We start from the raw sequence: 26,513 nt of genomic DNA, 5'->3' as shown, positions 1-26,513 counted from the left end.
AAAATCTTGTAGGAATAGGTTCAGACTAGTGTTTTCTAACTACATTTAAATGTGGAGACAGTCCTAAAAGTGAAATGATGATACCAACCCAAAATAATCTTTGTCCCTTCTAGTTTTGGTCAGTTTGCTTTTTGAACCAGAGGGATTCCTGATTTGTTGGTCATCCCTTCTAAGCTAAGAGAATGGAGCTGGGCATTAGACCAATAATTTAAATGATTATTTATATCATCACCCTTAAAAGGTGCTTTCAAGGCAAAGATAGTATTCCATTTTTTCACACCAAATATTGAGAGACTGACATTTAAATGTTGTATAGGATGAAGTAGGAAGTGTGTGACAAATTTTTAGATGAGAACTCATAGCACTTGATTTGCATAGGTCACATATCATCCCTCATACACACTTTGTATTTTAGGGACCCTCAGTGGCTCATTACCAAAAGAATGGTTTTTAATTTGTGACCTTCCATTTCTTTATAAAGAAATTCAGGTACTGTAAATATATTTTATGTTGTAAATAGGTTTTATTTCAGTCAACTTGGTCATCCAAAAGTTACCTTTCTAATTCCAGTGTAGGAATTCCCTGGACTTTATAACTGGAGAAAAGGAAAAGGAAGAGGTTTCAGAAGGTGACTTATTTCACTCTACAGCAGAGGTCTGACCTAGCCATAAGTTGGTCTCTCTGACCCAAAAGAAAGTTGAGGGGGTTAGTGCAGACATAAGTACCTAAAGACTTCCTGTTTGTAATGGATGTTATGATTCCCACTGTGTGCATGCAAGTTTGCCATATTAATCTTATTAATTATACTTAGTTAGTAATAAATGTTCATAGTTAGTAACAGATTTCCCAGAGAAGCTGTGGCTGGCCCATCCATGGAAGTGTTCAAGACCAGGCTGGATGGGGCTTGTAACAACCTGTTCTAGTGGAAGAGGTCCCTACCCATGGTAGGGGGGTTGGTATTTGAATTGGAACTTGAAAGATGATCTTTAAGGTCCCTTCCCACCCAAACCACTGTATGTTTCTATGCCCTCAAAAGATTCTCAGAATTATTTTCTTGTGGTTCAGGCATGCTCAAGCACAACGAAACTTTCCTTAGTCTCTGACTGGCTGAAAGGTGATACACTTGGAGAAAGACTGGTAATGTTGGCAGATGATCTGTGTCACCTCGGTTTAAAACCTAGAGCAGCCTCATCAGAATCAGCCTCTTCAGAAAGGTGGACCCTCCTGAGCTTGGTGTTGTCACAGCACATTAAAAGTGGTAAGCATATATAATTCTTGGAGTTTGTGAATTGCAAATACCTCGCTTACACTTTGCATAAGGTTGAAAGGAATTTGGAACATTTAGACTTTATTCTGGTGTTTTTTGTTGGTTGGTTGGTTCATTTGAGGTTTTTGTTTATTTGTTTTGGCCTTTTTTCCTAATACTGGAGCCAGTTAACTACATCCAGTTTAATTTTGTAAACACTAACTTGCCACAGCAACAGTGCCATTGTTTTGGTCCACTTTGCTAAACAAAACAAGGTTTAAGATTTCTTATCTAAGTTTCTCAAGGTAAACTGTCATGGAGGAAATACAAAGAGCCTATCATGGATCAGCAGCTTATCAGATGACAGGAATTAACAGGGGAAAAAGGATAAATGCTGAAAGGAAGATAATTGTTTCTGATAAATTATTCAGAGTAATCTAACCTGAAACTTCAGAGGCACATAGCAGTGTGTTGTGATACTGAATACTTAACTGATATAAGTACAAAAGAAGTCCAAAACCAATAAACATCATAGGTGTACATGGGAAGAACACAGTTGTAACTATATTGATTCAAAACACAAAAAGAGGTTTTAAGTTATTGAGGTGGTTTGCTGTATTTCTCAGGTTGTGCTTAGCAGTAAAAAAGGATTCAGGTCGTTAGAAGCTGCTGTGAAAAGAACAGAGGACAAATGGAAGTTATTATAGCATGTAGTCAATACATTGCATATGTAGTCAGTATCTGGAATACTGCCTGTAGTTTTGGTCACTGCAATATTCTTGTTCACCTATATGCTTTTGAAGAAAAGTGTGCTAGAATATGCCCAAAGAAAGCTGGCAGGGATGGTTAGACAAACAATGGCTTCTGCTTGTGAAGGCGATAAAACAGACTAGAATTTTTCAGCTTGCAGTGAAAGTGGTTAGGGATGGGGTTGTGCTAAGGAGCCCTAAAATCGTAATTTGCATTGGAAAAGCAAACAGGAAGAAATTTTTCATTGTTTCTTTCAATGGAAGAACCTGAGTTGCTTACAGGTCTTTAGATAGCAGGCTTGAGGGAAGAGAAAGATACACTTCTTCATACAGTTCATAATTAAATAATGGAACTCATTGCCATGGAATGCTGTGGAGTCTGAGGATAAATGGGATTGGCCTGCTTGCATCCCATGAGAAAGGAACTAAGCATGTTTATTCAAGATTGGTCTGCTTGGGTTAATTTTATGTAATGGTCCACGAGTAATCTTGGGCTCACAACTGGGAAGCTAGGAAGGCATAAAAGGGGGAGGGATCACTCTGCACTTGCTCTGCTTTATATACCATTTTCAAAGCTGTGTTAGCTGGTTGAGAGAAAAGATACTTGGCAATGTGAAACTTTGGTTAGTTGGAATAAGAGTGTTTAGATATACATTAGACTGAAACTGCTTCGCACTTTATTTTGCATTCAAAATTAGTAAATATGAACCAAATTGGTGCATATTAATGTGACATCTTTAAACGATCATGTTTATCAAATAATCAAAGCATGCTGTCTTTTTCCACTCCCCGATAGAATCATTGATTGGTGAAACCTTCATTGAAAGGATTATTGATAAGCTTCAAGCAGCTCTGTCTAAAGCAAAGGATCTTTCTGATGCTGGAGATACTGAACCATCAGTATCTTTCATCTGCGATGTAGCCTCAAGCTTTTTCAGCTCAGTTAAAGGGTGTTTACTGATGCCATCCTCAGAAGACTTGCTGCTTACCATCTTCCAGCTGTGTGCTCAGAGGCAGGATGCAACACACTTAACAGGTAATTTGGAAACTTCAACCACACGTTTTCATAGGTGATGATTGCATCTAAATTCTTTTTTGTGAAACAGATTCAAGTTTGTGACAGAATACTGAGTGGACAGGCTTTGAGCACTTGCAGCTGTAACTGACATGAAAAATTGTGCTTTAATTTACAATGCCCATAGTTAGTACTAAACATCAAGTCCTGTACATCTCTATAAGGATTTTTAAACTTTTTTGATGCTAGTATCAGCTAACTTTGAGGCTGTGATATCGCATATATTTTGGAGTGTTACATAAATTATTTAAAGTCTATGAAATACAACAAATGAGCTTTTTTTTTGCTCATTCTGCAGTGTGGGGATTCTGTGAAAAAATACAATCACTTCATTACAGATAAATGAATTTATTCTGAAACCATGTATATTGGTCAAGTTGCCCTGATAAATTGTGATCCATACCTCTCTCTACCAGTATCTCATGTTCAGACTGAGATCCTGATTTATATTCTTTGAATGCAGAATTTGAGAGTGATAAATTGGTAGGTGCATTTACTGACATCAATAGAAAGAGGAGAATGTTTCAGTGTTGTCATAGAAATGAAGTAGGACAGTACTAGCTTGAAAGCCACTGCATCTTTGCAAATGACTATTGATGTTGTGAATGTTCAGTGTTTCAGTAGAAAGATCTGTGGTTTTGAAGACCATATGGACATACTGTAGTAAACAACAGGAACATCACTCCTGTTCTTGATTAAATTAAACTGTGTGTTAGGGTTAATTTAAAATTGCTCTGTAACAAGAAAGCTTTATATTTGCCCTTGGTCGTTACTGCATGTAACCATATAGAAAAGAGAATTCTTTTCCTACTTGAGGACATTTAGACATATAGTTGTTGCTGTAGATTGTAATTAGAGTTTACCTGTTTGTGGTGGATTTACTTGTCCCTTTGTTGTTTTGTTTTCTTTCTTCTTTTCCCCACAATAGATTTACTTGTCTGTAAATTAAAACACACTTGGATGTCTGGTGTAAATTCACTTGTGCATCAGCTTCAGTGCGTGCAGAAACAGAGTACCTTTTTGCTTAAGGCTGCACTGTGGGTCAAGAATCAAATTCAGTCTTCCTCCTTGGATGTTAAAAGGTAATTGGGATACACATGTCCATTCCGTAACATGTTGTTCTCCAAAACAAGCTAAGATCAGTGCTATACTATTCTCTATTTAATTGACATCTGTATTACTGAGAGGTTTTTCAGCCTGTTGGAGGTGGTGAGTAGAGCAGAACTTAAACAACTACTGGTACAGCACGTGTAGAGCATTGGTACAACATATAAAACATTGTATCAATGTAAAATATGCAGCTTGCTTTTACTGGATAGTGCCAAACTTGTTTCCAGTGTTTTCTCCTTTTCTCAGTCTTCAGGTTTTGATCTCTGCAGTTAGTGATTTGTTGTCTAAGCTCATGGAAGCTGATGGACAATCTGGATATCTTGTGAGAGCTTATATTGAGCATGTCACACCGAACAAAACTGAGTGGGGGAAATTGCATGAGTCTCTATCCACTGAGGTATGAAAATAATAATGGATTAGCATGGGGTAGTCAATCTTACCAGAAGCCTCTGTCCCTTAGGGTGGTAAGCTTTCTTTGTTTTGACATGGCACTGTGTTTATGGATACACATATGTCTCTGCAGAGGTTCTTTTCAGCCTCTGTCCGTGACAGAGGACAAAATCCTTATATTTATGGACCCATCCAGTACTACTGGAGAAAATCAAAATCCATGAAATTACTCTTTCTGCATGGAACACCAGCAACTTGCTTTGCAATTCAGGAATTTTATCTGACAGAGTATACATTGTGAAGATGTTCTTATCTATAAGTTAGTTCTTCTAAAGGATTAATTTTGTGAAAGACGCCAATATCTGCAGAGGAACATGATGTGCTGACAATCAACAAAATGCTGATGTATATAGAGTGAGGAGTGGGAAAGGACATAGATTTCATGTCCAACCACCAATCTTCAGTAGCTCTGGTATTGTAAAATATAGAGTTCCAAAGAGATACATTTGTTTCTGAGACAGCAATGCACTTCCAAGTTACTGCTATGGATTTAGATTTTATAATACGTCAGAGTGGGGCATCCTCACCATTGTGGTTTTTATGTTATTTTATGTCTTCTGTGGTTATGTTTTAATAATTCTGAATTTTCAAGGTTAAACAGATCATAGCTCTTTTATGCATCATTAAAATGCCAATTATTTGTTCATGTTCTTTTTATGCACATATTACAGTGGATGCACAAACCTCTTTTGGAAGGAAGGCTTAGTATGAACTGTGAACCTCTGGGATCAAGTGTCAAGCTGTGTGGCACAACAAAACTTCCAGGCCATCTGTGTACTTCAGCCTTATTAAGTAAAATGGTGCTATTTGTATTGGAGAATACTGTAGTCTATGGAAATGATGCTGAAAGAAAGAAAATTGACAATATAAGTAAGTTATAATGGTAAAACTTAAAGGAATTTGATTTTATAGTAGTTGTAACCTGAATTGATAATTAGAAATGCATAGTTAATGTTTGACATACAGGTATGAGAAATTATCTTTTTACTTTTTTTATTGGTTTTCTTTTTTTTTCCCTTCAGGTCTGCTTTAAAAGTATAAGTATGCCCAAGAACAGTGTTTATATTCCTGGGGTCTTTTGTGATTATATACATGCTGTCTCAACAGAACAATTGGGAGAAGTTTGAATTTTCAATGAACTTCAGATTTGCTCATTGTCAAAACACATGCTGTATTGGCATGAGTGGGCAATAGGAACTGTATCCCTGCCCTGAGGGTTTAGCTGTGATATAAAGGTACCTCAAGGCAGGAATGTCTCTTAATTCCACCAGGCAGAATCTACTTTATAGAATGGTCGAATTAAAGGCAGCATTATCTAATTAACAATTCTATCTCCATCATGAGAAGTGTAATTGTTTAGTGTGGGTCTTTGTGAGTTAATGGAGGAACCATGTGATAGCTCTTATCATCAAATTTGTTTAGTTTTCTTCTGGACCTAGATTTTGATTGCCTTATCTTCAAGCAATGTATATTAAAAAAGGAGAGAATAAAGGGGGGTTGGAGTTTGTGTCATCCTTGATTTTCTTTGAAATTTATTGAAGATCTGGAACAGGTCACTGTGGCTTTTTCTTCTCTTGTATTATGATGCAGTGGCAAATGTCCAGTTCATGCTGTGAAGCACCTGAGATTGTGTTAATATATTTTAATGCATTAAAAACAGACTAAAAAAAAATAAATCAACAAAACACCGACCTGAAACCTCTTGCTTATTCACTGAATGTAATCAGCAGTCTTTTGTAAACAACAGCTTCTGTTGTTTAATTAGTTGCAGAACTGTTATACTCATTACAGTGGATTGAAGAATTGGAAAATCCTCCTTATCTCCTTGTGGAATATTGTCATATGTTAGAAGAGATGCACATCACATATGAGAAGTTGAGTTCACTGAGTAATACAGCTAGCCTTCAGCAAACTCTGTTTGATAGGTATGTGAGAACAAGTAAAACAACTCTTAACTCTGTCTTCATACTTTGCATTGTATAAAGTGCCACTATATTTCTGTGTTTTGTTCAAACTTCATTCAAATGCTTTTGTGGTGTACTCTGAGCATCTGTATATATTAACCAGGGTATTTCTTCTTTTTTGAAGATCAGAGGAACATGGAAGACTCTGGTCCTTAACCATGGCCAAGGTGATCCAGGTGGAAAATACTCTATCCTGTGAGAGGAAAGAACTTTTTAAGACAACAGAAGGGTATCTTAATACTGCTACCTATAAACTTTTAGTTCATTGTGGATGCTGATAATGTTAAATGATCCTGATTCTGCTGAATGACAAATGAAGACTGGTATTTGATATGACTGGTATTTTGGTATGACTGATACTTGTGTATGGCATGTAAAAGTGAGACTTGGTTTAGTGTGTGGGATGAGTTACATGAAAGTATATTAGATCATTATTAGATCATTATTGACACTTTGTTTCCTAGTTAAATTTTGGTGTTCATTTCATTCTTGATGTTTTGCTTGTATGAATAGGTTTCTGCCATTAACAGAGGGTAGATTGCATACACTTCAGTGTTTATCACCTTTCTTGATTGAGGAAGAAAAGAGAGAACTTGTCTTCCACTGTGTGGCCAAACTTATGACATGCACACAGACAGAGCTTTCCAGCACTAATGGTGAGTATGTTCATACCTCAGCCTGGTTCATTAGAATTTAAGAACGTTATTTCATAATAATGTTTGCTTTTAGATAAAATGTATTAAATATAATAATATTGGTTTTCCTGGAAAGAAGTATTTTCTCAATTTGCATATTTCTTCTAGACCATTTGGTATAGTAGTTTTCTGTTTTTTTCCAGAAGGCACAAACTATACTTCCTGGTACAAAACTATAACTAAAGGATTTAGGCTGATAGCGTTAAAAGTGTTTTGATATTGCCATACTTCTTGTTTGGTCTGTCTGATTTTAAACAGATCTGTAAATACCAGAGTTTTCAGTTAACCATTTAGACTTCACACAGCATGCAGAAATATTATTATTGTTGAGTGGTATTGTCATGATTGTCTTTAGATGCTTTAGCAAGAACTCTTCCACAGTTTAGATATAATTTTTGAGTAATTCCTCCAGTGTATGGGATATAGAATCATAGAATTGTCAAGGTTGGAAGAGACCTTTAAGATCATTGAGTCCAATCATCAGTGAGCACCACCACTGTAACCCCTAAACCACAACACCCAGTGCCAGATTCAGGTACCTCTTAAAGACTTCCAGGGATGGTGACTCCACCACCTACCTGGGCAACCTGACCACCATAACAGTGAACATTTTTTTTCTAGTATCTAATCTGAATCTCACCTGTCTCAGCTTAAGGCCATTCCCTCTAGTCCTCTCACTGCAGGCATGGCAGAAGAGACTATCCCCCACCTCTATCACCCCCTTTCAGGTAGCTGTAGAGATACAGTGTGCTCACTCAGGACTGCTCTACATACACTGTCAGCAGCTGTGGAAAAATTAAAAGGTGATTGAGATGTGTTATAATATTGCTTTGAATATACCCACTTAATTTGGGTCAGTATTTTCACAAACTTGTTGCTTTTCAAGAAAATTCTTTGGAAATGCTCACACAGTCCTTCTACGTTTAAGAATTAGATGTAATTTAAAAGGAAGAATTTTCTGTTTTTCTCACTACTGCTTTTTGCATTCTTGCACATAGTCGCATTGATCAGTCTGTGTAAAACCCTTTGTGTAGATCTTGTATTTTTTAACAGGAGTGTGCTTACTTAAATTGAAACAAAAAGCTATCTTTGGTGACTTTAAACTCTTGACATCTGTCCCTTGGCAATGTCCTTAGAATTTCAGATGAGTTCTACGAATGGATACCCCGAAAGTGTGAAGATTTTCAGTGTTACTGTCACTCTGCAATTGAAAGGAATTTTAAAATCTTTTTGTTGTGGTAGTTTATTCTTTGTACTTAGTTTTAAAATCTTTTTGTTGTGGTAGTTTCCCTAACTCTTACTCTTTGTACTTAATTAAGCCTTCCTGGCTTTCTAAGTGAACCAGTGAGGCAACCGAATGTGTCTGTGAAACTTTAAGCAGAAGAAAATGGGGAAAAGAATCCTTACTCCTCCCTTCTGTGGAGTGCTTCTGTTTGTAATCTGCACTTCCCTTCTGCTGCTTCTCAATTTTCTAGGAGTTCCTGAGCAGACAATATATATCCAAATGCACATCAAGTGTGATGTAGGTAGTAGACTTACCATTCAAACTGCCTTTTGCTTTTCAGATCAGGAAAGTGCTGGTAAAGTTCGTAAATTGTTGCTCTGCTGCTTGAGTGGGAGTTGGTTTGTTTGGTTTTGCTATGCAGATATGACACCTTACTGCATTTCTTTGTCATTGTGCTTGCAGGAAATGTTCTTTTTCTCCAAGAAGTCTAGATAAATGCAGTTTTTCTTAAAAATGGAAAACAGTGCTAATGCAACAGTAGTACTTCACTCTGAAAGTAAAAACTAACACTCCAACTAGCACTCAAACTAACACACCAATAATATAAAATGACAACTTGCAGTTACTTTTATTTATCTGTCCAGATTATTGCTTAGCTTACTACAATTTTAGTAGCACAGAGAGATTTCAGTCTTAGCAGGTATTTTTCTTTTTTGTCAATTGTAAAAACTTAAAATTGTATAAAATTAGTCTTATAGGAGTTTGGTTTTTTTAAAGTTTGGGGTGGATATAGCATTTTGATTTAACAATGGCATCTGTGGAGTAAGTGTTCAATGAAGAAAGCTTAGGTATTATCCAAACTGTTCAGTCAACTGACACACATTCAAACATTTCTTTTGTCTGATAATTAAGACTACTGAGTATATATTTTTACTGTGTTATAGGAGCATTTGGGTGTCTTGCCATTTTGAACTCCTGCCTGAATGACAGAAGTATTGACTGTGATCATCTACTACCTGGAATACTGAAAGTCATAATATCTTGGAAAAATGATAATGAGGACAGCTTTCTCTTTAGCTGGTGGGTGCAACTTTGAGAATTTTTTTTAAATTTCTAAAATGAGTTAAAAAATACAAACTAGTTATTAACTCAAAATCAATCTATACATTATCTACTCCTCTAATACTACATTTTTAAGCTTTTGTAGAACCACATCCCTCTGTTTAATATACTTGTCTTTAGGTATTTAATACTGCAGAAAATTACCTGGATGGTTGAAGGCTGGGAAACAAAGGAGCTTTTTAAGTCCACCTAGATATCAACTGTTTTCAAAAGCATTCAGAACTGACCAACTTTTGTAGGTGTTGCTGGATATTCAGTTCCAAATTCTGATTGCTTATTTCTGTAGCAGGAAGAAAACTTGGATACCAGATTTTAGGTTTCTGTCTTTTAAAATTCTGGACCCAAAAATGTAACTTGAAAGCTTCTAGCATGGAATGTAAATATACCGAGATTCACGAGTCTTGACTATAGTGAGAAGAAAGCAGGCAACAAAGTCTCAGAATAATCATAGAACCATAGAGTGGTCTGGGTTGGAAGGGACTGTAAAGCAGCTTATCTTGCTCCAGCCTGCTGCCATAGGCAGGGACACCTTCCACCAGACCAGGTTGCTTCAAACCCTGTCTAGCCTGGCCTTGAATACTTTTGGGGTGAGGCAGCCACAGCTTCTCTGGGCTACCTGTGCCAGTGCCTCACCACCCTCAGAGTTAAAAATTTCTTCCCAATATCTAATCTAAACCTATACTGTACAATATTTGGACACTTAAGGACTTTTTTTTTAAATTAGGAATTTAAAATTATCATTTTCCTTGCATTGGTTTAATTGAAATTGCTAAATTTCATTAGTTGAGCGAATGTGTAACTTGTACAAATGTATGAATCTGTAATTTAGGAATCTTATTTAGACTTGGCAGCTAATCTAGCACTCTACCTTTGAAAGACAGAGTATCAGAAGCACATAGGGCAGAGCCTGGTGGTGCCAGATTAATTTGTCCCCAGTGGAGGTGTGAAGGCAGTAGTATAAATGCTTATGTCTACAACAATAAGATACCTAAGCTTTAGTTGTATTTTTATTACAGCAATCTGAAAGAAACAAGTGCTGAGTTGCTTGGTCTCAACATCGAGATGATCCGTTACCTTCCCTTGTTGCTGAAGTATTCCACAGCTCCTTTGGCCGATAATGAATGGGACTTTATCATGTGCTCCATGCTGGCTTGGTTAGAGGTAATACAGAAGCATCTTCACTTTTGATGTGCTTACCTTTTTCAATTATTCCTTGCATATGGCAAGGACACTTAACATAGCAAATATTTGACACGATGTTAAAAAGAATTGCACAAAGTCCTGTTTACATTGAATTTTGACAAAGGTCATGTGATTTAAAAGCACAAGCATTACACTATCTCCTGTTTCATTTGTATGTTGAGCTTAAATTAGCTCACTCTTGAAAGTAATATACTTAATGACATTCGTAATTGAAGAATAATTTTGAAATTTGTCTGCTGTAGGTTTCTGTGTTGAGAAATTATATTCCTTCGAGGCCAAGGTTGAACATGATACATAAAAATTAACTGAATAAAAAGCAGTATCTGCATTTCAATATCTAATTGATCACATGCAACATCAAAATTATATTCTAACGCTGTTAGAAAACAGGTCAGAGTGAATAGCTGACTACTTCCTGCTTAATCAAACAGGGATACAAAATCTCTCTGTCACTGCGCACTTAGAAGGGCAGGCTGGAAACTTCCATGTGGCCTTTCTTAGTCTTGGGATTAATTTTACATATACTGTATGTGCTTCAAAACTGTTTTATATGTTTTTATAATTTAAAAGACAAACACCAAACTCATATGAAAAACTAGTTGTGCAGATTAAGTAGAATATTTTTAATGATACTCTTTTTGTGGGAACTAGTAAGAACAAAAATAATAAGCAGCAGTGATGTTGCAGGAGAGGAAATATTCTCCTGATAACCATGTCAGTAATTTCCACTTTTTAGTAGCGTGTTGTCAATTTGATTTTGCAATTTGGAAATGCAAGTGTGATACTGGTACTGCTTTTGGTTGGGAGAGAGGAGTGAGAGCACTTCACAAATCAATTTTGTCTCGCTGAGCTGCACAGGTGCTACAGGTGTGGTACATTGTTATTTGAATTTTCTTTCTGTTACTGTGAAGAAGGTTATAGAAGGGAAGCAATGCAGGATTTGAAATGTTGGTGAGACTTGGAAATTCATCTCAGTAAGTCTTATTAAAGTACAAATTATATTTTTAAACAACTTCCCCGCCCCAAGTAATTTTCAAATGGTCCTTGCAATTGAATCTTCTTTGAAATTACACTTTCTGGTGTAGACAGGGAATGTCAAACATATTTCAAAGCACATTTATGTTTAACAAATCTTCCTCTTTGTTTATTTCCTCCTAGACAACAAGTGAAAACCGTTGGCTTTATCATGTTCCACTTGTGCAGATTTTTGCTTGTGTCAGTTGTGACTTGGCATCTGCCCTTAGCGCTTACTTTGAAGCTGCAGCTACTGAAACTACTGAAAATCTTCCTAAGAACTTGATCAGTGAATGGAAAGAATTCTTTTCTGAGGGAATTCACAATTTGCTGTTACCTTTGTTGGTGAAAATCACAGGCAAGTATATTGCAGGAAGGGTGATAGCCAGGCTGTCTTGAATTAGAACCGGATGGGCTGTATTTTTGAGTTTATAGGAATATTACATAAATACAGTTTATAAAAACTCTTAAGATTACATGGATCCTGCTAAGAGCAGTCTTGAGTCGTTTCTAGCAATGCTTGTTCATGTAATCATTCGTAAGTTCTGCATCACAGCTTGTCTTGTTTTAAATAGGAGAAACCAAAACTGCATCAGAAGACAGTTTTCAGAACTCCGTGTTAACGTCTTTGGGTGAAGCTCTAACTTACATCTCGAAGGACCAGTTGTTAAACCATAAGCTGCCACCAAAGTTTGTTGCAGGCCAGAAAACAAATCTTCCACATGAGCTCCAGACTCTACTGAATACATTATCTCCATTGTTGCTTTTCCGGGCTAGACCTGTACAGATTTCTGTCTACCATATGCTGTATAAGTAAGAATCAAAAAATTTCTCACTTCCCTCACCTCTCACCCTGCTGGCCCTTTTTTTTTTTTAAAAAAAGTGCTGTAGAACATGTACTTAGAGCTGCATATTGAGCACAGTCACACTCCATTATGGGAGAAAGTCCTTAACTGGGCAGTTTGTGTTCTGTATTGGAGGACATTCTATAAAGCAGTGAATGCTAAATTTCACTGTAAAAGTAGACTTAATATATACCGAGAAATTTTACTGCAATACATGAAGATACAGTTTCATTTTCTGTATCATAGTTGGACAGGTACCAGTATCATAGCTATAAAGCCCTTTATTTTTAGCCCCTATTTTAGCACCCATAGAATCCTAAAGTGTAAACTGAAATATTTGAGGTTTGATATGGGTGTGACACTATCGTTAAATAACATGACCTTTTTATTTTCACCAATATAGATGAGAAATTAAGAAAGTGAATAAAAATAGGTAGTATTCTTGTGAACTTCTTGGATATGTCTTAATACCAAAAGAGAATATGGAATTTGAAAAATAGCATGTGCATTTGACTCCCCAAAATGCAGATTGCAAGGCAGTTGGCTTAAGCCATCTACCATTACCTTTCACTTGTATTAAGGCATAAGGTTGCAATAGCTTTATTCTGTTAGAGAATTTTATTTTAGTATGACTCAGGAAATATAAGAGGTCTGGAAAAGAACTGAGTAAGGCTACATGCTCATTGGATGTCACTCATGAGCCATCTTTGCAGTGGTGACACATCTTTTAAAGATTGTGTTGTTATTAAGGAATAATTGCCTTTATTTTATTACATGCCATTAATTTTGACATTGATAAAGGACTATGCGTCATGTATATTAAAATAGTTTACTAAAATTATGTAAAAATTAAATCTGATTTCCTTTCCATATTTCTTTAGATTAATGCCTGAATTGCCTAAATTTGATGATGAAGATCTCAAATCTTATGGTGACGAAGAGGAGGAATTGGCATTGTGTGTATTTTTTTCCTTCATTTTTTTTAAAGACTGTTTTCCATATTTTTAAAATGTGTTGCGAGAGTTGAAATTTGCAGCAGAGTAGTCATCTGTCAGGAGATGTTAAAAGAAAAAAGTTACATAGCTATGACAATAGGGTCACAAATATTTAAAATATTCAGTATAATTGGTTAAATCTGCTTCAGTGCTAAAACTGGAGACAGTATTTGCAATACGTTTTGGGTACAGTTACTAGACTAAGTGCCCCATATATGCTTTTCATTGGAAAATCCTGACAGTTTTACTGCACTGTTGTATTCAGAATGTTTCCAGCTGCACGGGTAACTTCAGTTACTTGAAACTCTAATATTGACCTGGATGTTTTATACAGCACGAATCCAATAAAGTCTATGGTTTGAAGAGGGAGTGGTTAACAAAAATTCCTTTTTTAACCTCAGTCCTACAATTAATACCTTTCCTCACTGCAGAGCTGTAAAGGCTATTTAATCCAAACCCAACAGTGATTAGGAGATCAATTGTTCAGTTGCTCCTACAGAGAAAGAAAGCAAAGCAGCTATCCCTGATGTAGGTGAAATCAGCCTAGCCATAGACCATTTCCAGATTAAGTGATCGGCATTTAGTTTATATTTGTATTGTAAGAAGGTAAAATCACCAACTGTCCCTTTCATTAAAAATTTTTTTAAAAATCCTTATCTACCACTAATACGTGAATCTGAAAGTAAATTTCACTGTAATAAGAGGTCCCTTTTTTATGTTCTGTGTGCATGGCTCTATTGTGACTTTCTAGGCAAGCTATGAACATAAATTCAGTTAATGTTGTACTCAAGCTCTGAGTTTACTATTCCAGATAACATTTTTCCACAGATCACCTCCAGCAGCTCTTATGTCTATCCTGGCCACTCAAGAACTCTTGCTGGAAAACATACTGGAATGTATTCCAGTTGGAGAATTTGCAGTTATTCAGCCCCTGAGCGACGAGTTCTGCCTTGTTCTAGGATATCTTCTCACTTGGAAGTTAACATTAGCTTTCTTCAAAGCAGCTTCTTCTCAGGTATAGGTTCAGAATCTTTTCCTTTTAGCTGAATTTCTTAACCTACTCATTTAATTTGAATCTTGATATTTCATCAAGCCTTTTTATTATTTTAGTTATGTATCTTCCTACCTCTTGTTTTTGTGGAGTTAGTGAAATTCTGAAAGCATTAATAGCCTTAGATTTCTGCACTGCTATAGTTAAGGATGGTAACATTAGAGCAATAAAGAATTAAGATTCATTCATAGATGATTCTTTGTTGTGTTTTCAAACAAGCTTGCTACATTTTATGACCTTCTAATCACTCAAAATGGTGCAGAGAACTAGATCACTCTTCTAAACGTGTTCCGAATTAGTCTTGCTTTTCCTCCTTGCAACAACATATTTGTATTATCTACAGAATAACCTATATTTATTAAGTGTGGTTTGGGTGTTTTATTGTGGTTTTTTTTTTTAAAATTCTAACAGCTTCGAGTTCTCTACTCACAATACCTTAGAAGAACTAAAAGCTTGAACAAACTGCTTTATCACTTGTTCAGGCTTATGCCTGAAAACCCTGTCTTTTCTGGGCCGACTTCAGAAGTTCCAAATAAGGACACAAAAACCTTCTTTACTGAAGAACTGCATTTAAATGTCAAAGGTTAGTAAAAATTGTATCTGTGCATTTGAGAGAGTTGTTACATTGCAGGAGTTTAAATATGCTTTTTGCTCAAAAATGCTTATTTAGAAAATCTTCCCTATAAAACAGATACACAGAGAGACAAATACATATATGTGTTTAAAAATCTCTGAAACGTAACCAAAGTTGAAATGTTTATCAGAAAAATCAAGAAAAACAACAGAATAATACATTTCTGCTATTCAGTCCTGAGTGTAAAGATTCCAAAACAGTAAAAATGTGTGATCTGTTCTGGGACCATTGCTTCTAGATTTTTAATGCTAGATAGTATTTCTATTTTTTCGTATATTTCAATAGAAATACAAAACATTTTTTAAAAATTAATTGATACTTTTAAAATGTTTAAGATGTTAAATTGTGTATTGTTTTTGTCACGGTGTTCAGAAGACCAAATCAGTGATGATGAGAGAAGATACATCGCTTATTTTAGCTGAGGAACGTGAAGGACTGAGTTAGTTTTTAAAGTTACTTCACTGAAATTTTGGGTTTATGTACCTTGTAGATGTAAGCAAAGACGCTAAGTTTCCGTTTCTTAATTTTTGCTCGAGCATCACCATATGCTGCAGAATGATTTCTCTGGATGACAGTAAGAAAGAATTCATAACATGACATTCCAAAGGAAAGATTTCCCCTTATCATAGAATCATTAAGGTGGAAAAGACCTCCAAGATCAAGTCCAACTTTTGACTGAACATCGCTGTATCTACTAAACCTTATCATGAAGTGCCCCATTTAATTGTTTTTTGAACACCTCCAGGGATGGTGACTCCCCCACCTCCTTGGGCAGCCTGTTCCAATGCTTGACCCTTCTTTCAGTGAATAATTTTTCACCAATATCAAACCTGAACCTCTGTTGGCTCAACTTGAGGTCATTTCTATGCATGTCTGTAGAACACTGCAAACCTGAGCTATTCTATAAACATTGTTTGTTTGCTCCAAAGTGAGCACTTTGTAATTTCTACAGTGTAAAATTATTCTTGATTTCTGGTAGTCCACCAAGAGCCCATCTCTAAATTAGAAGGTGAATGTTCAGGTGTAAAGTGTTAGGCTAAGAAACAAAGAAACCAGCCTGGTGAAGAACAGCTGAGTCAAACAAGCCCTTAGAGTAGCAACGTACATGTGCATTTATGTTGGGATCAAAATTTTTGTATGTGGTGTGGAGAGACCAACATCTGTGACTAATGTGTTAAGAGTATTTCAAGTGTCCTTTCTTTCCCTCCCAGGGACAGGAGTGCTGTCATCCCAAATTCCACACTTGGCCTGCTCTGTGTACCATATAACACTGAAAGACTTGCCAGCCATGGTCAGGCTTTGGTGGAATAGCTGTGAGAAACGTGTCTTCAATGTTGTAGATAAATTTACAAGCAAGTATGTTAGCAGTGTGCTTTCCTCCCAGGAAATCTCCTCTGTTCAGACCAGCACACAGTTTTTTAATGGCATGACGGTTAGTGAGACTTTCTGTCCTTTAATTTAGTTGTTTGCAAACATCTTAAGAAATTTTACTTCACAGAACCAGGTTGTGGTTCTGAGTATATTCTGTTCAAAAAAAAAAGAGCAAGAATGAGGTTTAGGATGTTGGAGAAGTTGAGGAAGTAAGTGGAAGATACTGCTGTCAATATACTACTTTTTGATCTATTAAAAAATGTAATCACTAGATTGAAAAATGGCTGTTAATTTCTTTTTAGTTTGCCAAGATATGAGTAATTTTTATTTTCTTTGTGAAAAGTGTTTACTTGGTCTAAGAAAATTATTTAATATGTATAGTAATGTATTTATTGTTTACGTTTATATATAAAGACAAGAGATGGTGAGTACCTCTCTGTGGAGTTTTTTTAATATGCCTTTTTTTCATAGGTAAAAGCTCGTTCTGCAGCACGGGAAGTCATTGCTACTTATTCAGTTGATGATATCTTTATTGAACTAATAATACAGCTTCCACCAAATTACCCCCTGGGATCCATAACAGTTGAGAGTGGAAAGAGGGTTGGTGTGGCTGTACAGCAGTGGCGCAATTGGATGCTACAGTTAAGCACATATCTTACACATCAAGTGAGTTTAAAGCTCCTAGTTTGAAAACTTGAAAGTCCTGGTGGTAGAAAAATATTCCTAGGAATGCAATATTATATAGATTTGTATAATGGATCTCATCAGTAGAGCTCAAAGGACTTCATAGATTGGCCACTCTTACCCTCTGCTTTTCTCTTGATGCTTAAACAGAGGTAAAATGATTAGTTTTACAAAGTCCTGTTAAATCCATGGTCCAATGTGAAAATTTAGATCTCTTAAGACATGGGCCAGTGTTTGCCCTGTGTAGCAATGCCATCTCAAATCAAAACCAAAAACCCAGTATATGAAATTCTCTAAAGGCTGGTGGTTGCTGAAGTTGCGTCATCTGTGGGTAGTACAAAACAAAACAGTGATTGAAAATCTTAAAGTCCCTTTTTAAGTGCCCCTAAATGCATTCCCATTGTGATGAATGCTTGCATTTCTGTAGACTAGACTGTCATAAATTATTCACTGCATGAATTGCATATAATTTCATATTGTAAAGCCTTCAGGCTTCATGTGTTTATGAATAATAGTGGGAGCAGTCCCAAGGAATTCTATGGTACTAACAGTTCTTTTCTCTCTGTTAGAATGGAAGTATTATGGAAGGCTTGTCTTTGTGGAAAAATAATGTGGATAAACGTTTTGAAGGAGTTGAAGACTGCATGATTTGTTTTTCAGTCATTCATGGTTCCAACTATTCTCTTCCCAAAAAGGCTTGCAGAACATGCAAGAAAAAGTTTCATTCAGCTTGCTTGGTAAGTATGTAGGCTGTAAATTGTTTTAAACAGGCAAAATGTCACAGTATTCTAGAGTGGGTTGGGTTGGAAGGGATCTTAAAGATCGTCTAGTTCCAACCTTCCAATAGACCAGGTTGCTCAGAGCCCCATCCAACCTGGCTATCCATATATAGTTTAAGCCAGGAACTTCTACTGTAGTGCCATCAGTTTTCCACTTTGTCATTGGAGGATCTGGGATTAACTGAACTCATAAATTATTTGTATGGATTTTGTACTCAGACGTAAGGGGCATGTCATGAGAGAGGGCCTGCTACAATGTATGTGTAGTATGTGTACATACAAAGACATATGCATAGATATGCAACTGAAAATTTTTTTATTGTTTCTTTTTTTTTTTTCAAAGTTCAGTTAATGTTTTGATAGCTATATGCATTGGCAGATGACTGTTATTATTGATGATGTTCCTGGTATTCAGCTTGTATTTGCATATTAAACAGCTGTATTTTTCTGTTGCAGTACAAATGGTTCACATCCAGCAACAAATCCACTTGTCCACTCTGTCGAGAGACTTTCTTCTGAAATAAAAGTCGTCTTTCTGTGAGCTAAGTAACAAATGAAGAGCAGGCAATAAACTGTACATTGAAAGCTAACTACTTGGAAATAATGTCAGTTACTTTAAATTCATGACTAGTGGGATATGATGCTTATTTGCCTCTGGACTGGTTTTTCTAAGTTTGAAGATTCTTCTTTGATATAAAGAGATATGTAAGAATAATTTATTTTAATTTGTATATTTCTAAGATATATTAAAAATCTCAGAAACCATGTAGAGTTTTTTCTGAAAAGTGGTGCTTAAGCCACAGCATAGTTGATTAAAATCTCTTACTTTAGGCATATTCTAACATGGTGTTACATAATTAATCCAGATCATACGTCTTAATATAACAGGTAAATTTAACCCAGATGGTATAAAGACTTGATTTTGAATATAGCGCATTCATAACAGTCACACTTTCGTGGGGGAAAAAGAATGTTGCTGTTGGAATGTTGCTGCCTCTTCCTCTTGTCTGGTAAACTTTCAGAAATTAATAGTATAAATTTTCAGAAACCAAGTTTGCAGTGTACTCAATTGGCTGTACCTCAGCAGCTATTATTCTTAGATTTCGAATGTCTTCTCAAAGTTGGTCACTTCGGAGGTGTCAGCTCTAGAAATTACTGTTAGCTGTTGATAACTGAAGTCTATATTTTAACACGTAATGCTGAGATTCCAGAGGAGAAATTCCTTGCATTTTTTTTTCTTTTTTGCAAAAGGGAGAATAGAAAGGATTTAAAACTGGTATTGAAAAGGTCTAACTGAAAAGACAGAGTAGTGAGCAAGCTGTATTGTTTCATAATTCCTGATGCTAAAACTCCAGGATTTTCTCCACTGCATCACTTTGGTGTTACTCTGAATGACTTATTTGCAGTCAGTAACTGATCTGAGGGGCAGTTGGGGTTACTGGGTAATGCTTGAAAAGAGCCATCTTAAACTCTTCTAGCAGACCCTAATTTAGCAAATGCTAAGTGTACATGCACACCTCTGTAGACAGAGGAAATTTCAAAATTTAATAAAAAAAGAAAAAAGTTACCTGTTCTGTCACTAGTCCCAGTTTTCACCAGGATGATGGGAGCATAGTAGGGATCACCTCTGGTAGAACTCACCTGTGTTATTTGAATTGCATTTTGGGAAGTACTCCTACTAAAGTTGCAGCAGACAGCAGTACAGTGAAGCCAGGAGAACTGACTCATGATTTATTAAAAGTGGGTGCATATATTTCCTTTTCAAATAGTCAGATAGTCCAGTACAATAATTTCTTTTTAACAGTATGTTGTTTTATTATACTTTGTGTTCTGATTTTCATTATTCCATCCTTTATAATTTAAAACTGCACACACTGTTGAGCATTGTGATCTACTGTGCCAGATGACTGTCCTTTTTTATCTTTGATAACTGATTGTTAAACCAATTCTTCAGTGAGAACTAAAATCTAGACAGTTTAATTAAAACTTCCTTTTATTAAACCTGTAGTTTGATTCCACTGCATGTTTTGACTGTGTCTTAAAATCTTTCAATGTTACTTTTGCAATCTTTGTTAGCCAAAGTGGTCAATACCTTAATACTCTTCATCTAGATTGCTCCACGTATCCTCTTGTAAAATGGCATAAAAGGGAGCACAATCACCACACTCTTGCCCAGAAGACTTCAGGAGAGCAATAGCATGCTTTGAATCATAGAACTGTTAAGGCTGGAAAAGACTTTTAATATCATCACGTCCAACAATCTGCTCAGCACCACCTCCATGTTAATCATTAAACCATGTGCTCAAGTGCCATATACCCAAGTTTTTTGAACACTTCCAGAATTGGTGACTCTACCACTTCCTTGGCAAGCCTGTTCCAAAGCTTGACAACCCGCTAAACCTCCCCAGGTGCCACTTGAAGCTGTTTTCTCTCAGTCTGTTGCTTGTTACCTGAGAAGAGAGACTGCCCCCACCTGGCTGCAGCCTCCTTTCAGAGAGTTGTAGAGAGCAAGAAGGTCCTTCCTGAGCCTCCTTTTCTCCAGGCTGAGCCCCACTAGTTCCCTCATCAGACTTTTGCACCAGACCCTTCCCCAGCTCTGTTGCCCTTCTCTGGACACAGTCCAGCACCTCAATGTCCTTCTTGCAGTGAGGGGCCCAAAACTGAGCACAGGGTTTGAGGTGCTTCACCAGTGCCCAGCACAGGGAGATGGTCCCTGCTCTGGTCCTCCTGGCCCTACCATTGTTAATACAAGCTAGGATGCCATTGTTCTTGCCCACCTGGATACACTGATGCCTCATGTTCAGCTGCTATTGACAAGCACTCCCAGGTCCTTTTCTGCCCAGTCACTTTCCAGCCACTTGGCCCCAAGCCTATAGTGCTGCATGGGGTTGTTGTGACCCAAGGGCAGGACCTGGCACAGGAAAGACACTTGCTGCACCTTTCTGTTCAGAAGTACACCATTTCCTTATAACAGAAACAATATGTTGATTGTGCCTTATATCTGTAAAAGTGCCTGATACTACATTAGAAGGAGTACCACTGATTCAAAGTATTAATTTAAACCCAGCATAGCTACAGACTAGGTATAAAAACAGGAGCAATTACATCAAGTACATTATTTTAATAAGACACAATGACAAATATACAAATACCTGTTTATAAAGTTTATAAAACAAATGCAACGGAATAGAGTATTTCACAGTTCCTTCAAAACTGCCCTGCAGATAGCCAGAGGTTACCTGTACCTCTGCCAGCAGATAATAGCTGGTTCACATCCATAATAAATATAGAGTTCTGATCAGTTTCACTACAGTAATCAGGAAGTGAGCATACACCTTAAAGAGGGTGAAAGTCTTGGCTTAAAAATTGGTTTGACTATTTCAGTACTCCGTGTTCAGCTTTCTGCATGCCTACTACCTGGAAGGTGAAGAAGTTTTCAAGACTTCCTAAATCTGAGGATAGACAGCATCTCTTGTCCTGCTTGCCTGGAAAGTACTTGTGTGCCTTCTAAGCCACTTTTCTTCATTGTTTCCAGAATTTCATCTGTAATTGAAAGTGCAGTGAAAGACAGTGCTAAAGTGTCTGCCAAACATAAGCTGTAAAGCAAAGATTATAAACTGTATCCTCTTACTTTTTCAGACAGTACTTTTTATGCAAAGCAGTATTTACTAACTGAAGAAGAATTTTGTACAGAGTTAATTTGGAGGAGAAAGTGGAATTTGTAGCACCTTCTCCCTAAAGCTGCCTAATAAATCAGGTGTGAAGAATAATCTTTTTTCTTGAAATGACTTGGTAACATGCAGTCATTAAGCATTAGGTCAGAAGGAGCAAGTCCAAATCTTTCCTCTACACCTGTAAAATGAAATAAATCACATTTCCAGCTAAAGGCTTTTGCCTTTTAAGTTTATACCTCCATTCTCTTCCATAAGAAAGGATTGGCCTGGCTTCATCTTTCAGACTTGAAACTGAATTCTTGCAGAGCTGCCAGTGTCCTACATATTGCAATTTTCCAAACTAGCTTGAGGAGTTTTTGGTTTTGGTAAATATGCTTGCATTTTTGTTCTAACTGTGATCAATATTTTGATTAACACAGTGTTAAATCTGGTTTGGCACATTTAATTGTCCAAGGAAAGTGATCACCTGGATTATTTTCTTTAATTGTGACCAAGTAGAATAATCCTCCTGGTGAGAGCAGGTCTGGCACTAATGGGAAGACTCTATCCATTACTTCTCTTCCCTGTTTGCCACCAGCCCAGGATGCCTCTATTCCATGGCTTTTCACCTAGGAAGAATGAAAGCAAAGCCTGTCATAATATAGAACAATAGAATTGTCACACTGGTACTTATAAGAGAAACATCACCATAATCTCTAGCTTTAGGTGTCTGCCATTAGAAATCTGATAGTTGTAATTCATCAGGTTAGATTATGCAGCAAATTACTTCAAGACTACTTTGTACAGGATGAACATACTACTTTTGTTTCAAGTTCTTTTCTTAAACTAAATTAAAAGAGCTACTTCATCACATACTTTGTATGTGTGCTCTTGTAATGTTTCATGAGCTTGTTTGCCAAGTGGAAGGTGGTAAGAAAACCCTTTAAGTGTTCATAGGTCAAATTCTGAGAGTAGGAGTCTGCAGAAGCAGAGGATTTGTATTCTGCAGAGAACAAATGCATCTTCCATTGAAAGTCTTCTATAAGAATACTTTAGCATGCCTAACAGAAGTCCTACATGGTTTATACTTGATGGAGAAAGCAGCTATTGAAAAGCAGCAGCTTGCAATCCTTATTTCCTTATAGTCTTTATAGGGAACTCCAGTAAATCAGTGCTGGTCCTACAACACCCTTTACTATTTAAAAAAAAAACCTAGCAGTTTTCATAGGGTTTTTTTGATTTGCCATCTCCCCTCTGACAGTAGAAATAACATTTTAATTGTGTATTCCAAATTTTTCCTACCTCTTCAGAAGGTGTTACCACATATGGTGGATTAAACAGCAGTAGATCAACCTTCCCATTTAATCTTGGAGACAGTCCTTTGACCTGTAGATGAAATTGATGATTCTTTTGTGTAGTTGTTTTTTGTAGTAACATGAAGAATAGAAATATTTTGTAAAAATTCAGTTACATAGTGCTGGATATTCTGAGCATTTCAGCTGGACTCAGGAACACTAAACTTTAGTTTCTATGTGCAAGAGAAGCATCAGGAAAAAATACCCATGTGGGCAAAAGAGCAGTACATTATTCTTGCTCAGTTCAGAATTTAAGCTGGATATAAAATGCTGAATTTATCATAGGTTAGCATTTGTTACCCAAAACGACCAATCTGTGACAACTGCAGTTCAGTTCTCATGAGCAGCTGTTCATCCATTTTAAATTCCATTTATTGCTGCCTATCTTCAGTATCTCTTACAAACATATATACTTGGGATCAGAGAGATGAGAAAATTAGTTTTTCTCTGTATCAAATTTTCTAAGGAACCTAAAGTAACAACATACACAGGTCCTAATTAAATCAGAAAAGGCTGAGAACCAAGATCTGCCTAGCTTTAGAGGAAGGGCTATGATAATGTCAGGTCACTAAAGAATTCCTTGTACAGCATTTTCCAAAATATATCTACATAATTTAGTTTTTAAACTCAATGAATTTTAAAGCTTAATTTTGAATTTCAGAGCTTGAGTAAATTGTCTTCCCCTTCTTTTAGAAACACTTTGGCATTCTGGTGTTTTCTTTTTTTTCCCATCCACACTTATTAAGAGAAAGTTTGTTCTAAGGCTTTGCAGTTACTTTTCAGTATCAGGGTGATTAGCCATATGGAGCATCTCTCTTATGAGGACAGACTGTGGAAGCTGGGCTTGTTCAGTCTAGAGAAGAGAAGACTGATGGGATTTCATTAATGCACACAAATATGTCAAAGGAGGGCATTAAGAGAATGGTGCCAGAATCTTTATTGTGCTGCCTGGGACAGGACAAGGAGTAATGGCCATAAACTAAAAGACAAGAAGTTCCATTTCACGATGAGGAAGAGCTTCTTTACATCAAGGGTGGCAGAGCACTGGAACAGGCTGCCCAGGAGCTTCTGGAGTCTCCCTCTCTGGAGATGTTCAAAACCCACCTGGACACATTCCTGTGCAACCTGCTCTAGGTGACCCTGTCTTGGCAGGGTTGCTGACTAGATGACCTCCAGAGGTCCCTTCCAATCCCAACTGTTCTGTGATTCTGTGATCTCTAATAACTATTAAAACATTACAAAAACTATAAAGAAGATATTATTGAAACATCTACCTTACCAAGTCAGTAATGACTGGCTGAAGGTGAACATTGTTAAGCAGAGCTGTCTCCTGTGTGCAGTAAGCTGCCATGGGGTTGATATCTGTACATCTATAAGCAAAATGTTAACAAAATGTAAGTTATAGACTACCATATCTGGAAGTTTAACCCTATGAACCACATGCTAATTTGTGTAGTCTGAATGAAAATATGCTTTTCAGCATCCTTCACTTGGCAAATAAATAGCAAAATATAGTCAGTAAAATACACGCAGTGTATTAGCAGCTAAACCATTCAATGCTACACTGGAAGTTTTAATGGCAGTCTGAAAGTTGAAAAGCTGAAGTAAAGGATATCTTCATTCTAACACCTTCCATTTCAGTGCTAGCCCTCCATGAATATATATGCATACAAGTCTCTAATAAAATTCAGTTACTACCAACACCCAGGTAACTAATCTCACTGGACTAAGTCAGACCAAGATTAGTAAGACTAGTCAGTGGCTAAAATTTAGGATTCAACCCAGCAAACACAAGTGTAGGCTTTGAAATTTGTCTAAGAAATAGGAAAATGGAATTCTAGTCACAGCACCACTTATTTGTTACAGAACCTGAAGCTCAGGCTCTGTGATGGTGCTTCCCCCACCTCGGGCCACACAGAAATGCTCAAAAGGATCTCTCTGCTTTGGTTTCTATATCTACAGAATTGAGCTAGTATTTCTTTGTGAAAAGAATAGTTTTTAAAATGCGAAAATAGGAATTATATATGTGAGGGTCAAGCATCCTTTATTACTGCATGCAACAGTTTAAGTGCTGGTTACACTTACATGTACACTGCACTGGATCCAAGGATGGAAGAAGCTAGAAACGTCGAAACCACACCAGATCCAGATCCTATTTCAAGGCAGATCTCAACTCTAAAGACAAAACTCTGGATGACTTTTAATTGTAACATGTAACAGCACCACAGCAGGCACAGACAGTGTTATGAATCCTGCTGTCCTTCTCCCAAACATGCTAAAGTATAGAATTATAGAATATCCTAAGTTGGACAGGACCCACAAAGATCACTGAGTCCAACTGTGCTTGCTGCTCACACACCCCTCAACGCCCACATTCTGTCACCTGTCCCATAGTGTCTGCCAGCCCTGCTGCTTCCCACACAGGTGATTTCTGGTGATCACAAACAGTTTTGGGAAACACATGTGTTTCTCCTGTGCCTAACATGAAGCTTTCCATTAACTACACAATCTCGATGGTACAGGCTGCAATTCTACAGGATTTACTGCACATTTATTGCAGCAAGACTGAAAACCTAACAGAAAGGGAACATCGCCATGCAGCCACACAAAGAGCAGAACTCAAATGCATAGAACCATGGAATATCCTGAGTTAGAAGGGACCCTCAAGGATCACTGGAGAAGAAGAGGCTCAGGGGAGACCTTATCACCCTCTACAACTCCCTGAAAGGAGGTTGGAGTCAGGTGGGGGTTGGTCTCTTCTCCCAGGCAACCAGCAGTAGGACAAGAGGGCACAGACTCAAGCTCTGCCAGGGGAGGTTTAGGTTGGATATTAGGAAGAGATTTTATACAGAGAGAGTAATGAGGCATTGAAATGGGCTGCCCAGGGAAGTGGTGAATTCACCTTCCCTGGAGGTTTTCAAGATGAGACTGGATGTGGCACTTAGTGCCATGGTCTAGTAATGACGGTAGGGTTGTACTTTATGATCTTTGAGGTCTCTTCCAACCCTGTTGATTCTATGGATTCTATCATCAAAGTCCAAGTCGTGGCCCTGCACAGGAAAAGACCCAAGAATCACACCATGTGCCTGAGATCATTGTCCAAATGCTCTCTGAGCTCTGTCAGGCTTGTGGCTATGACCACTTCTCCGGGAAGCTGCTCCAGTGCCCCACCACACTCTGGGTTAAAAACCCTTTCCTGTTATCTCAGCTAACCCTGCCCGGACACAGCCCCATGTCGCTCCTTCGCGTCCCGTCGCTGGTCACCAGCAGAGATCGGTGCCGCCTCTCCTCCT

General features: G+C 37.2%; 2 protein-coding genes across 2 annotated transcripts in view; one reads left to right on the top strand and one right to left on the bottom strand.

Annotated features, from left to right (window-relative positions):
• The window catches only part of LTN1 (listerin E3 ubiquitin protein ligase 1), a 28,109-nt gene extending 9,003 nt beyond the window's left edge, over positions 1 to 19,106 (top strand). The window contains exons 11-29 of the mRNA XM_009083372.1: positions 1,066 to 1,258; positions 2,792 to 3,031; positions 3,999 to 4,152; positions 4,427 to 4,577; positions 5,302 to 5,500; positions 6,396 to 6,555; positions 6,719 to 6,823; positions 7,108 to 7,250; positions 9,459 to 9,594; positions 10,653 to 10,797; positions 11,998 to 12,211; positions 12,429 to 12,666; positions 13,580 to 13,654; positions 14,522 to 14,708; positions 15,156 to 15,327; positions 16,590 to 16,810; positions 17,221 to 17,415; positions 18,003 to 18,170; positions 18,669 to 19,106. Coding sequence (XP_009081620.1) covers positions 1,066 to 1,258; positions 2,792 to 3,031; positions 3,999 to 4,152; positions 4,427 to 4,577; positions 5,302 to 5,500; positions 6,396 to 6,555; positions 6,719 to 6,823; positions 7,108 to 7,250; positions 9,459 to 9,594; positions 10,653 to 10,797; positions 11,998 to 12,211; positions 12,429 to 12,666; positions 13,580 to 13,654; positions 14,522 to 14,708; positions 15,156 to 15,327; positions 16,590 to 16,810; positions 17,221 to 17,415; positions 18,003 to 18,170; positions 18,669 to 18,731 — 3,159 coding nt within the window. The 3' untranslated portion in view covers positions 18,732 to 19,106. The remainder of the gene's footprint in view (positions 1 to 1,065; positions 1,259 to 2,791; positions 3,032 to 3,998; positions 4,153 to 4,426; positions 4,578 to 5,301; positions 5,501 to 6,395; positions 6,556 to 6,718; positions 6,824 to 7,107; positions 7,251 to 9,458; positions 9,595 to 10,652; positions 10,798 to 11,997; positions 12,212 to 12,428; positions 12,667 to 13,579; positions 13,655 to 14,521; positions 14,709 to 15,155; positions 15,328 to 16,589; positions 16,811 to 17,220; positions 17,416 to 18,002; positions 18,171 to 18,668) is intronic.
• A 2,506-nt stretch (positions 19,107 to 21,612) lies between these two features.
• On the bottom strand, positions 21,613 to 25,395 carry N6AMT1 (N-6 adenine-specific DNA methyltransferase 1 (putative); the record flags this gene model as incomplete). Its single annotated transcript, XM_009083373.1, has 5 exons — positions 21,613 to 21,755; positions 22,353 to 22,494; positions 23,168 to 23,251; positions 24,500 to 24,590; positions 25,306 to 25,395. Coding segments are annotated over 5 exons (514 nt in total), but the record flags the coding sequence as incomplete, so codon positions are not given.
• Positions 25,396 to 26,513: the final 1,118 nt, after the last annotated feature.

This window comes from Acanthisitta chloris, unplaced genomic scaffold (genome assembly GCF_000695815.1).
Source record: "Acanthisitta chloris isolate BGI_N310 unplaced genomic scaffold, ASM69581v1 scaffold3401, whole genome shotgun sequence".
NCBI classification, from domain to species: domain Eukaryota; kingdom Metazoa; phylum Chordata; class Aves; order Passeriformes; family Acanthisittidae; genus Acanthisitta; species Acanthisitta chloris.
The sequence above is the reverse complement of the archived record's forward strand: the minus strand, read 5'-3'. Positions and strand labels throughout refer to the sequence as shown.